The sequence below is a fragment of the Panthera pardus genome, unplaced genomic scaffold (assembly GCF_024362965.1).
Source record: "Panthera pardus isolate Hobbes unplaced genomic scaffold, ASM2436296v1 HiC_scaffold_21, whole genome shotgun sequence".
In the NCBI taxonomy this organism is placed as follows: domain Eukaryota; kingdom Metazoa; phylum Chordata; class Mammalia; order Carnivora; family Felidae; genus Panthera; species Panthera pardus.
The window spans coordinates 62,371,695-62,385,798 of record NW_026526777.1 but is presented as its reverse complement, the minus strand read 5'-3'; the positions used below and the strand labels follow the sequence as shown (position 1 = coordinate 62,385,798).

Sequence of the window (14,104 nt, the reverse complement as noted above, 5' to 3'; positions counted from 1 at the left end):
CAAAAAAGAAGCGCCATAAATGCTAATTATGATAAATACAAAACATAAGGGCTCAACATCAGAGATAATTTACATTTTTATTATAACCATAAAGGTACTTTGATTATACTTCAATAATTTATTCCAGAAGTTTTTCTCATTTTTTCCAAAGTAAGCGTTTTTCATTACCCATGTAATAACTTGCCAATTGCATCAGGTCTAGTTCACTGTGCATTAATCATTGTTCAGCTTTCATTAGCTCCAAACAAGGAACAAAGAACTGAACCTAGTGTTTCCAATTGTGTGGAGCTGGAAGAAAGGGACTAGAATGAGTGTTTGAGGAGATGCATTCTGTTCTTCCAGCTTTGGCACACATTATGTGGTAATGTTATCCTGAGACAGTCACTGTATAGTTTGATTTCAAGTCCTTTAGCAAACTATGAAACCTACTTATCACTTAAACTAACAAGAATGGAATTGGAATTGTAGAGCTGAACTAACATTTAAATTTGAGGGAAAATAATACAATATCTCTCCATGTAGGATGAAATAATAGTTTCCAAATTCTTTAAAAAAATTTTCCTAATGTTTATTTATTTTTAAGAGAGAGAGAAAGACAGAGCATGAGAGGGGGAGGGGCAGAGAGAGAGGGAGACACAGAATCCGAAGCAGGCTCCAGGCTCTGAGCTGTCAGCACAGAGCCCAACGTGGGGCTTGAACTCATGAACCATGAGATCATGACCTGAGCCAAAGTGGGACGCTTAACTGACTAGGCACCCAGGCGCCCCAGTTTCCAAATTCTTTAAAACAAGCTATATTATTCTCTCTTAAATTATGTTTGTTTCACTAATGACAGCGGTAAAACCTTAAGGCTTTCTTCAATTGCTCCCTCTATAATTTTCAGTTTCTTGCATTCTTTAGCATCTGACCACTTATCCTTGTAAAAACTGGAAAGTATAAATGGCTTGAGCTAATATTAGAGTAAGCAAACACGATTGATAAAGTCTCAAGAAAATCAATCGATCTGAATCCTTATGGGAACAAGGGCAGCTTCCTTAGTTCTCTGTTCTTCAGCCTGAAACATGTCATGCACTGTACCCCTCAGGAATGATCACGTGCTCCTGCCATACTGAGTAGATACAAGTGCCTCACAAAAATACTTTCTTAGAGATTTTAATTTAACTAATTAATTTTTAAAGCAACCATTTTGTGAATCCTAATGGAAGTATATGACAGAATCTATCGAATCTAATTAAAAAAAAAATCAGGGGCACCTGGGTGGCTCAGTTGGTTGGGCGTTCGACTTTGACTCAGGTCATAATCTCACGGTTTGTGAGTTCGAGTCCCACCTCAAGCTCTGTGCTGACAGCTCAGAGCCTGGAGCCTGCTTTGGATTCTGTGCCTCCCTCTCTCTCTGCACCTCCCCCTCTCATGCTCTGCCTCTCTCTCTCAAAAATAAATAAACATTAAAAAATTAAAAAAAAAATCAAAGCTCATGCAATTAAGCCAGATTAGAGGAAGTACAGACAGAACTCCTTAAATTACACCAGGGGGTGCAATCAGCAAAATCCAGAAAATGGGAAACTATGGCACCAACTCTTACTATCTTCAGTAGATAAATTGCAAAGGAAAAAGAGAAATGGAAATATGTTTATAGATTAAAAGAGATTTAAGACACTTATCAACTAAATGCAACAAATGGACCTTATTTGAATCTTGTAAGCCATAAAAAAAAATGAGGCAATCTAGGAAATTTGAGCACTGTGTAAATATTTGATGATATTAAGGACTTCTTAAAAATTATTTTAGAAGATATCTTAAAAATAACCATGTCCTTCCATTTTTTGAGTCATTATCATGTAGAGATACATACTGAAATATTTAGGGATGAAATGACCTAATGTCTGGGATTTGCTTCAAAATAATTCTTTTGTGGTGGTTGTGGGAAGTGGTAGGAATAAAAAGGAATGTTTGGCCATGTACACATAATTCCTGAAGCTGCATGTTAGTACATAGAAGTTCAACGTATTGTTCTCTCTACTTTTGTATGTCTATAATTTTCCATAATAAAAGGAAAGAAATGAAGAAATGAAACTTACATTAGCACGTTGAGAAAAGTTTTTCTCTATCAACTCGACTTGTGGGAAAGGAATAGTCATGCTCCTGTTTTGAGGGGATGTCCTCAGATGCACAGTGTGAATCCCACTTTGTAGCATAGGCATGACATTGGGCAGCTCCCATATTACCATAAGGCACATATCATCTTCCTTACCCTTCAATAGAAATACAGTGAGTATATGAAAAATTCAATTCACTGTTTTATTTTGAGCTGTTTTAAAGGTATAGGAAAAATAGAACATACAATGATGTACCCCCCATCTGGCTTTATCAAATCTTAAATCCTGTCTAGATCTCTTTAATATAGTCCTGTTTCTTCTTCCTTCTCCAGAGGTAATTAGTAACCTGAATACAGTGTTAGTTATGGAAGTTTTAATATTTCTACATAAACTTATACGTACATTCTGCATATACATATATTACATATTATTGTACATATATACGTGTACATATATAATGACATTTCTTTATGCCTATTTATAAATGCTATCAAACTGTATGAATTCTTTAAATTTCTTCACTTAACATCATATTTTTGAGATTTGTACAAATTATTACATATCTTCTAAAAGGTTTCTTATATTTCTTCATTCTCTCAATCCTTAATCAGCACCTGCTTGGGGCAGAGCAGGAATACAAATATGAATAAGAGAGGTTTTCAGTCTTCATCAAGCTCAGTCTATGGATTTTTGAAACATGAAGAACCAGAATAATCAAAATGAACAATGCTGTAATAAAACCAAAACCAATTTTGACTTGGGAACAGCACCAGGCTTTTTTTTTTTTGAATGGTTAAAAAAGGCTTGTTTATAATAGACACTGTATATTAGGAAAAGCATACTGGTGGCCAGTTGCACTAATTGAAAGAAGGGAAATCAGTATGTTGTCATGTGGTAGAGTGTATAATAACTAAAACATTCCTTTCTATGGTGCTATCTGGATTGCTCAGACAACATGGGAAGAGTATATTGCATCAGGGATGTTTTTCACTCCTTTTTTCCAGCAGCAGGGACATCAGTCACCTTAATCAATGCTGAAATTTCATGATTGCTTCCCTAATTTAAGATTTTTTTTTTTCTGATTTTAGCTTTCAGAAGGGGAATAATAAATTCAATGAGTCCTCGAGTTCCAGGCAGAGAGAGATCCACTCAGTAGCCAGGATAAATGATCTAGCCTTCATTTTAAAAATGAAGAAGGCATTAGCATTCTTAGGTGGTAATAGACTCGCAGAAAAAATAAATTAGCCTACCTCAATCCTCCCGAAATGGCCCTGAGCAGATTGCATCGTTAACCTCAAAGTAAACAAAGCAATTTTGGTGACAAACTGAAAAAGTGACTTGAGCATCGCTGAATGCATTATGAGTTCTGAGAACACAGGGGAATCATTGCTCCCTTACACCGAGACTGCTGGGGAGCAGTTCCGCCAGGGAATTATCCCCAGACGAGGGTATAAACAATGTCTGAGGTGGCAGCTGTGGGTCAGTTTCACCTTTCTGATACCTGCTCCAGGGGCTCCTAACTAATCCTTCAGCAAATGCTGGCTGGGCGAGATGCTGTCGCTGATCAGCTATTCTTTTTTGTTCTTTGCTTGGACCTGGACAAGGATGCTCTTAATTGGGAGCCTCCTAGGAAGACTCGTGGAGAAATGTTATCCTCAGATGACTGGTGAGAGAGGCGTGAAATTGGGATCATCCATGGACTCCGTTGATTTCCCCAAGAAGAGCACATAGGGTACAAATATAAAACTGAGATTGCAAACCTGGATCATTTTGATCTTCCCGTTGTGCTCCAAGGTGAGGATCAAGTACTGGTGTTTTTCCTGAGCTTTCAGGAAAATCAGGCGCCGTAGCCAGTGCTCTTCCTCCTTCCAGTCTTTCCCTTCAGGCAACATTTTCATCTCTTGCCCACTGCCAAAGTCCCAGATTTTAATTGTTCCTGAGCACACAGGAAAAAAACTATGTAGATAAAAATAATTTATAGAAAGCTTGGCTTTTATCTCAGACAAAACTGATCTAGGAGTGCCTGGGTGGATCAGATGGTTAAACGTCTAACTCATGATTTGGGCTTAGGTCATGATCTCAGGGTTCATGGGATCCAGCCCTGCGTAGAGCTCTGTGCCAACAGTCTGCTTGGGATCCTCTGTCTCCCTTTCTCTCTGCTTCTCCCCCACTCACACATGCTCTCTCTCTCTCTCTCTCTCTCAAAATATATAAATACACTTTAAGAAATTGATCTAATTGAAAGCTTTCTGCCAACCATTTATCCTATGTTTATTTCCTACTATGACATGTGAGTCTCCCTAGCCTTGCTGTGCAAAAAATGAATCTCTGTATGCCTTTATTTGTCACAGGCTAATACAAATTAGCAGGACTAGGCAATGTTTTGAAATTTGTGACAGGTTTTTTGAAACACTTAAACTCTCCTAGCTGAGCTTTCTGTATGAAGTAGATCTTTCTGCCCTTATTCTTCCAATGTCCTCCAGTTCACTACATACCCTCCAATATCTTCCTATTTATCTAATATTTTGTCACAGTAGTCAGCTGTAGTGAAAGATCAGTCCAATAATGTCACATTTCCTAAGGTGCTGACATGTTTGAAAAATTTAGCTCTTACTAGGTAGTAAAATATTTAAGAGAATTCCAGCAGGTAGGAATCTATCAAGCTTTGAGTTGTTTTATTGGTTACATGGGAACGAAATGCAAAAGGGGTGCTGAGTTTCTTCTTACATCTGAAATCATATTTTCTTTGTCATTAACTTGGGTCATTTGATTTAGGGGAACTTGATGAGGGGCCAGGAGGCTTGATTCACTGCGTGGCTGTTGAATGTTTGTTGCTAGGTCATAACTCCATGTAGGAATTGTCTCTTGTAGGCTTTTCTAGGGGTCACCTCAGGTTTAGAATCCAGTGGACAGCCCCTCACGTCACTTTCCTCCCCTTGTGTAACCCTAATCCCACCCTGTCTCCTGCTTCTTATTTCCCAGCTTTACTCTTGCTGAACATCCGGAATGTTCTCACTGTGTTCTTTTACTCCTTTTATGCCAGGTACTCTCTATCAGCAACACTCACAACTCCTACCATTTGTTTACTCACTAACAACATCATTAAACGCTGACTAAATTCTCCCTATATACTCAGCACTGTGCGAGTAGCTGGGGATGAAAAGTGAACGGGCATCGTTCCTGCCCTCAAGGACTTTATGGTGTTGGAGGAACACAGTCGTGCAAACAAATGAAAGAAAGAATGCTTCCATTCAGTCCTGGATATGTGGGCTACAGTCTCATGGCCCAGATTTCCTGCTACTTTGGAACTTTGGCAGTCAGATTTAATGGGGACATAGAGAGCCAGGAGAGGTACTGCTCAGCTTAGGTGTGTGGGTCGGTGGGAATGAGGGGGACCTGATGGCTTGTGAGCAGAGCTGTTCTGAGACCCGAAGAATCCTGCTTCCCAGGGTGTCCTAGAATGTCTCTGCACCTTTGTCAATTACCTCTGTGGAGGACAAACTGTCCAAGTTTGAAGAAAGTCTCCACCCTAGCACTAATAATGAAATGTGACTTGCTTGTCCAAAAGTAATACTATCTTAGTCATCTGTATGAATTGCTAATGCATATGCCTGATAATAGTTGTGTACATTGCTCAGAATTTCTATTTTAACTAATTTTCATATGTATGTAGAGTGTGCTTATAGAGCAGGAAGGCTGTTTTCTTAAGAATTGTCCACATGCAGAGCAGTTGCACCAATTCACACCCCAGCACTTACATTCATGATTTTATTTCATGTGTATTGTCTGCCACACTTTAAAAAATCAGACTTTCACATCAGCGTGTACACACATCCCACCAACAGGCTTACAAGCAAGAATTTCTTTGGCAACTATATCTCTAGAATAAATAAACCATGAGTAGTGCATACAAGTTGACCATGTGGTCTAGATGAAGTAGTTCTGTTGTGGGGGGTCAGGCCCAGGTGACATGATAGGTGAGGCAGCTGGAGTGCTTAGTTCCAGAAGGTTTTACACAATGCTCGATAGATAACACAAGGAGCAGCAAGCGACCTAATACCACTGGAGACTGACATCCTCTCAAGTGTGACCTGGTGTATGCTCCCAAAGAGCTTAGACATATCAACAAGTCCAATAGAGAATTCTAGGTGTTGTATAACAATGTTGGCTGGATTTTTGTCTGGTCCTCAAGTCTACTGTCAGTAAAAATATTATCAGCAAGCACTAAATGTAATGTCCATCTCTTAGCTGAAGGTACCCAAAACGAAAAGGGCAAAAGGAGTCAATGCAAGTAAATCCCACCAAAGATAGAATGAGATATGCATGAAAGACTTTTGCAAATGTTAAAGCAATAATATAAATGTAATCTCAGGTATTGATATCAGGGCTCTGGTGCTCATTAGAGAAGAGTCACTAAGGCAGAGCACTCTCTGGCATGCTGACATATTCCAGCCTGATTCATGCTCTCTCTAACCCACACAACTAATGAGTTCCTAGCACAAATTCTCAGGGCACTAAGGCAGGGAGGCCGTATTCTGGATATGAGTCTGACCATTATATGCTCCTGTGGCAAAAAGAAATCCACTTTCATTAATAGCTGCAGAAGTCAGTTCAACACTGAAGCCATGAGGGTCTAAAATCTGGTATATTTGGAGGCCAGTCTCGATTTCCCATACCTGTAGGAAAGAACAACAACAACACAAATAAAATAATCCATATACCCTTCAGTTATTAACAAATTTTACAATATTCAAAAAGCCCCAAAATTGGTATTATGCACTTCTAAAATCTTTCCCAACATTCTGCCATGAATGTTGGTTTGAGCAAACAAAGTTCTAAAAGATACATTGCTGTCTAGTAGCTACTGTGCTACCCTGGACTGTGTCTGCTGTAGGTGGCTGAGACAGGCAGCGACTATTCCAGGCACCCTGGCTGTGGAGGAAGTAGTCAATTTTGCCACTGTAAGCACGAAGCAAGATTTGCAGCAAGATAGAAATGTAACAATTATAACAGACAAAACAATGAAACGGGATTTATTCCCTGTTGACATTTATCCAAATTAGCCACGGTCACAGGACAGAATCTGTGGTTGACACATGGAATCTAAGAGGACCCAGAGGAAGGTCAGGAGCTCACTGACCTTTCCAAGAAGTGTTCTGATTAGGGACACAGGCATCACTTTTAGAGACAGAGAGAAAGACTTCAGAGAAAGCTGTCTGTGTAGTCAGGCTGGGTGTGACTGAAAAATCCAGAAACATGTCAAGACACATCATTATTTCTCTTTGGAAACACGGGAGAGGCTCTATACCTCCAGCCTTCCAGTCTAAATCTCTTCTTTTTCATGGATCTGTCATGCTCACATGTGAACTAGGCTGTCAGTGAGTAATAAAACAGAACTGGCAAGCACAGAATGGTGGCTCTCAAGGTATCTGGGGACAGGGATTGCATAAGCAAAGGGCCAGAGATGGGAAGGTGCATTGTCCCTCCGGGGAGCTGAGAGGTGTTGCAGCTGGAAGAGGGAGAGAGGGACCAAATGGAGCTCAATGGAATCACCTGGAGGCCAGGTAGCCAACCAAGGGCCACCGACTGATCTGAATGAGGCCAGTTTGGCCCTAGAGCCCAGATGTCAACATCTGAGTGCTCCCGAGTTCAGACAGGGTCCTCAAGGGAGAAATGAGTGATGCTGCATGAACAGGTTTCAGACATCATCCATTTCCTGGCCTGAAGTAGGATCACTCTTCAACCAATCAATCATAATGAAAACTCACCTAGATGCATTCCTTCCCCCACTGCTTCTCTTACAGGGAAGACATTTTCTCCATAGTTTTAGTTTTCCTTTACTTATTTTGTAGGCATTATCAGAAATAGGTGATAATTAAGTGAACTCAGGAGATTTTGGCTCAAGAAAATTTCCAGCAGATGAGCACAAAAGGTCAAAGATTGAGAGGGGATTTAAAGGGTCCCCACAGGATGCTCTCTACTGCTCGAGCTCTCTCCTTTTGGAGATCATGCATGAAATGAAAGGGCAGCATGAATGAAATGAAAGGACAACACTCTGAAGAAAACACTGCCAGCCATCACTGCTGGATGGCTTCAGTGGTTGTAATTACAGGTGTACTCAGGATAGCTACATACCCTGGCCCCTGGGGAACACAGTAATGACAAGGCAGAGGAATGCAGAGAAACAGACATAGGTATCTACATCAGGCAAACCTGGATTCATATCCTAGCTATGATGCTTACTAGTTATATGATCTGAGGCAAGTTTCTTGATTGCTGAGTCCTAGTTTCCTCATCTTTAAAATGTAAACTTTTATGTGTCCACAGAAAACCAGTGTGGAGATTAAATAAGATCATGGGTTTGAGGCACTTGGCATACATCCTGCACCTATAGGGGTTACAGTAAACATTATAAATTTCTTTCCCTTCCTTCTTAACGTATCTTCTTCCCATAGCTCAGATTTAAAAATCATCTATCATCTATCATCTATCTATCCTAGTTCTCTTTCCTTGATATATTTCCTTTAAAATTTCTATTCTGATAGTAAAAACGAGCTTTATATATTTAATTGAGTGTGTGGCCTAATAAGCAGTGTAGGGGTGCCTGGATGGCTCAGTCGGTTGAGAATCAGACTCTTGATTTCAGCTCAGGTTGTGATCTCATAGTCATGGGATTGAGCCCCAAGTGAAGCTTTGTGCTGAGCACGGAACCTGCTTAAGATTCTCTCTCTCTTCCTCTGCCCCTCCCCTGCTCATGTGCACTCTCTCTTGAAAGAAAAATAGCAAGCTGTCTGAGCTGGCTTAAAATACTTGTTTTTCACATGTGCATGAACGCTTAAAAATAGCTCTACTGTTGAGTCTCATCAAATGCACCACTACAGTTACTTAATTTCCCAAAGACTTACCTGTAAAAAGAGAAAATTCTATTAGCTCTGACTTTTTCTTTCCGAAGAGCCAATATGTACTCACCTTAATTATGGATTCAGAACAGATAGTAAGGACTTGGTGAAAATATCTGTTGTAAAGCATGACATTGATCTCTCGTTCATGAGTGTGAGGAATCTGTTTTGTATCTTGTACCATCCTCGTCAGAGGATACATGTCCATGACACCAGATCCTAGAACAGAAATAAGTATCTCACAAATACCCAATATTAGAAGTTTTGAATCACAAAGGATTTTACTCAATCATTTGTGTTTGGAAAGAACCAATCAGTGGGATTAGTAATATCAGTTCCTAGGATATCTAATGAAGTGAAAACACATTCTTTTTCTATAAGACATTTTTGACAAATAAAGCCTATGTTATTCAGTAAGAGAAAAACATTCATTTTGACGGCTTCATTAATTTTCAAGTACAGGCAATTTGGATTCGCTGATATCCTATTTTCAGTGACCCCCATTTTTCTATTTTTTTACAGTCTACTGTCTTCCTTCTTTTAGAGAGCCTACCACATGCCTCTCCATCTGGTGTATAGTAGCTTTCTGCTGAAAGGTCAGCTTTCTGCTGAAGGTAAACTTCCATTTAGTGATTGGAATTTATTGTTAGAGAGCCTATTCCAACCAACAAATGATAAAGCACTCTGTAAACACATTCCTATTAAATGTAATGAAAGAATGGTTGCAAGCCAGTGCTTGCAACATCAATATTAAATAAGATTAATTTCTAAATCACCATGGGGAAGTAGATGGAGAGCAGATATTCCTTATTTACATTTTCCTAAGGGGGTAGTTTGGTTTTACAGGAATATATAAATGGCAAATATGATTTAACTCTCAAAATCAACTATGTATTCTGTTTCAGTGTAATGTCTAGAAATATAAATAAGAATCTCAAAGCATTTCAAAGATCAAACAAAATGAAACTTCTCTGTTTTATTGATGTGGAGATTAAATTACCAAAGATAAACCCTTTGTATTGAGTTTCTCATGACTTTCCAATCCCACCTGCACCTGTAGGAAAAGGTTCAGCAGGAGTTACTAAGCACTTTCCTAAGGTGCTTAAATTTTAAGATAGGGGCGCCTGGGTGGCTCAGTTGGTTGAGCGTCTGACTTGGGCTCAAGTCATGATCTCACAGCTCAGTGAGTTCAAGCCCCTCATTGGGCTCTGTGCTGGCAGCTCGGAGCCTGGAGCCTGCTTCGGATTCTGTGTCTTCCTCTCTCTCTGCCCCTAACCCACTTGCATTCTGTCTCTGTCTCTCTCAAAAATAAATAAACATTGGGGCGCCTGGGTGGCTCAGTCGGTTAAGCGTCCGACTTCGGCTCAGGTCACGATCTCGCGGTATGTGAGTTTGAGCCCCGCGTCGGGCTCTGTGCTGACTGCTCAGAGCCTGGAGCCTGTTTCAGATTCTGTGTCTCCCTCTCTCTGACCCTCCCCCATTCATGCTCTGTCTCAAAAATAAATAAACGTTAAAAAAAATTAAAAAAAAAACTAGTCAATGGAACTGTTTTAATATTTCGTTTGTCATTTATAAAATAGGATAAGCAGTAATTCCCAACTCATGGGGTGGTTGTGTGGGTCAAATGAAAGTACATGAAAGCACTTTGTAAAAGAACTTTACAAAAGGTAGTTGTATTAACAGAGGAATAATAAAAACGACAGTAACAACAGTATATTCTACAAAACATTTCCAGAATGTGGTGCTGCTGTCATTGGGGTTTAGAAGATTACTATGGCGGTGTCATTTGAATCAAAGCATGAAATAGAATCTGAGAGATAAGCTTCATGTAATTCTGATGTCAAGTTGATGGTTGCAGTTGATGTAAGCAATACACAGAGCTCTATATTTTTGTAGGTAAAGTACTGTCAAGATTACATAAAACTGGGAAGTAATCTTGATTTTCTCTTCTCCTTCCTCCTCTTCCTTCTTTTGTCTTGATACTTGAGTCCTTAGTTACTCTGATGATAAGTGGGTTGTAAATGCTGAGCCCACTAATCAAATATGCAAGTGGGGATACCAGGAGAATATGCTTACAGTCATTAGCATGTTATTTTCAGAGGAGGTAATAAAGAGGAGGGGTGCTTATACCTAGAATTAAGTTCTGTTTTACAAGGTGGAAAATTGTCAAGTATGAAATGCTGGTTTGGAAAAAGACCCCCAGAGTTAAAAAATAATTATATTTTCCACCAACAGAGATAGCACCATTTCCCTACTCTAATTAATCTCACAGGAACTCAGAACAGGTGGTCAGTGGGAAAATGCTTAGGAAATGCATCTGAGTTGGTGTTCCAGAAGGAAGAAGTACTGTTAATATTGTGTATTTTTTCTTCTAAAGCCAGAAGGCATGCATGTGAATCACATTTAACCTAAATGCCTTAGCAGAATCTTTTGTGACTTTAGGAAGCATTTTTTGTTTGTTTGTTTTTTAAGAGACAACAAGAAAAGGAAACAAATCTGTTAGCATCAGCCCTGGGGATCTGTCATTTGGAACTCTATCCTCTCTCTCCACTTCATTGTCTAGAAGCAAAGACAGGTGGGAGGGTCAGCACCTTCTAACTGACTGTCTCAGCACCAGAATGCATGGGGCTAAATTGCCTCACTGAACAAAGGGGGCATTGATTCAGCGTTCTGATGCAGCCACTCTAAAATGGATTATATTCCAGCTTCTGAGAGTCATAACAGAGCTGGCTTGCCTTCTATGCAGCAACACATCACATCCTACTTCTTGCTCAACCCAAGCCATCATCCTAGACTCAAGAACTTAGAGCACTGACCTGGTCTTTTTGAGGAAGTTCAGTCACACATTTTATCTACCCGGTAATGGAAAGACAGGACAGGGTGGAACTGAATTAAATATCTACTGTGATGGGGACACCTGGATGGTTCAGTCGGTTCAGTGTCCGACTCCTGATTTCAGCTCAGGTCATGATCTCACAGTTGTGGGATCAAGGCCCAAGTTGGGCTCTGCACCGAGCATGGAGCCTGCTTACAATTTTCTCTCTCTCTCTCTCTCTCTCTCTGTCTCTCTTTCTGTCTCTTTCTCTCTCTCTCTCCCTCTGCCCCTCTCTCCCACTCACTCTCTCTTGCTAAAAAAAATAAATAAAATCTACTGTGATGAATCACAGTTTACATATTCCCCTTCTACTTTTGCTTTTCTTCTGGTTAGTTTTCTTCAAGTGATAGTTAAAAAAGGTTAAAAGTCAAGATAAGAGTTTTGTCTGCCATTAATTGGGTACACTTACCTGTAATAAGCATGCCACTATTGGAGTCATATACCATAGAATAAATCTGCATATCTCCTGGTCCTCCCTGGCTGTCATGGAAGATTTGTAATAGTGAAAGAGTCTGTATATCCCACACCCTGAAAACCTGGGGAAAGAAAGAGCACAGTTCACCACTTTGACACCCTATGTTCCCCACTCAAAGCTATTTAGGTGAATCATTTTCAAAGCCTGCAGTATGCTCTTAAAATCTTGCAGCAAGTAGGATTTACGTGATGAGCACACATTTGCTAAACTCCAATTTGGTTCTTGGTTCAATTATTGTCGGTTAATATCAAGTAAATAGCAGCAGCGATTAAAAGTTTGCCTAGAGGAACTAGATTTTTCTATCATTACAGAGAAACAGTATTCTTCTTTAAGAATCTGGAGGGCTGATCATGACTTACAGTTCAAATGAAGCCATCTCTCTACATTATGGATTGGAGAATAAATAGAAGATTTATATTTTATTTTATTTTTTTTCACAATGGGATTTGTATTTTATTTATTTATTTATTTATTTATTTATTTATTTATTATATGAAATGTATTGTCAAATTGGTTTCCATACAACACCCAGTGCTCCTCCCAACAGGTATCCTCCTCAATGCCCATCACCCACTCTCCCCTCCCTCCCACTCCCCCTCAGTTTATTCTCAGTTTTTGAGTCTCTTATGCTTTGACTCCCTCCCTCTCTAACTTTTTTTTATTCTTCCCCTCCCCCATGGTCTTCTGTTAAGTTTCTCAGGATCCACATAAGAGTGAAAATATATGGTATCTGTCTTTCTCTGCATGACTTATTTCACTTAGCATAACACTCTCCAGTTGCATCCATGTTGCTACCAAAGGTCATATTTCATTCTTTCTCATTGCCAAGCAGTATTCCATTGTGTATATAAACCACAATTTCTTTATCCATTCATCAGTTGATGGACATTTAGGCACTTTCCATAATTTGGCTGTTGTTGAGAGTGCTGCCATAAACATTGGGGTAAAAGTGCCCCTATGCATCAGCACTCCTGTATCCCTTGGGTAAATTCCTAGCAGTGCTATTGCTGGGTCATAGGGTAAAACTATTTTTAATTTTTAAGGAACTTCCGACTGTTTTCCAGAGTGGCTGTACCAGTTTGCATTCCCACCAACAGTGCAAGAGGGTTTCCGTTTCTCCACATCCTCTCAAACATCTATAGGCTCCCAATTTGTCATTTTAGCCACTCTGACCAGCATGAGGTGGTATCTCAGTGTGGCTTTGATTTGTATTTCCCTGATGAGGAGTGATGTTGAGCATCTTTTCATGTGCCTTTTGGCCATCTGGATGTCTTCTTTGGAGAAGTGTCTATTCATGTTTTCTGCCTATTTCTTCACTGGATTATTTGTTTTTCAGGTGTGGAGTTTGGTGAGTTCTTTATAGATTTTGGATACTAGCCCTTTGTACGATATGTCATTCGCAAATATCTTTTCCCATTCCATTGGTTACCTTTTAGTTTTGTTGGTTGTTTCCTTTGCTGTGCAGAAGCCTTTATCTTGATGAGGTCCCAATTGTTCATTTTTGCTTTTAATTCCCTTGCCTTTGGAGATGTGTCAAGTAAGAAATTGCTGCAGCTGAGGTCAGAGAGGTTTTTCCTGCCTTCTCCTCTAGGGTTTTGATGGTTTCCTGTCTCACATTCAGGTCCTTTATCCATTTTGAGTTTATTTTTGTGGATGGTGTAAGAAAGTGGTCCAGGTTCATTCTTCTGCATGTTGCTGTCCAGTTCTCCCAGCACCATTTGTTAAAGAGACTGTCTTTATTCCATTGGATGTTCTTTCC

General features: G+C 39.7%; 1 protein-coding gene across 1 annotated transcript in view; it reads right to left on the bottom strand.

The window, feature by feature from the left end:
• Nucleotides 1-14,104, bottom strand: part of WDR64 (WD repeat domain 64) — a 138,936-nt gene that overhangs the window by 35,648 nt on the left and 89,184 nt on the right. Inside the window, exons 11-15 of the mRNA XM_019423099.2 lie at nucleotides 12,280-12,406; nucleotides 9,066-9,214; nucleotides 6,649-6,772; nucleotides 3,857-4,032; nucleotides 2,079-2,252 (exon numbers count right to left, since the gene is read on the bottom strand). Of these exons, the coding sequence (XP_019278644.2) occupies nucleotides 2,079-2,252; nucleotides 3,857-4,032; nucleotides 6,649-6,772; nucleotides 9,066-9,214; nucleotides 12,280-12,406 (750 nt within the window). The remainder of the gene's footprint in view (nucleotides 1-2,078; nucleotides 2,253-3,856; nucleotides 4,033-6,648; nucleotides 6,773-9,065; nucleotides 9,215-12,279; nucleotides 12,407-14,104) is intronic.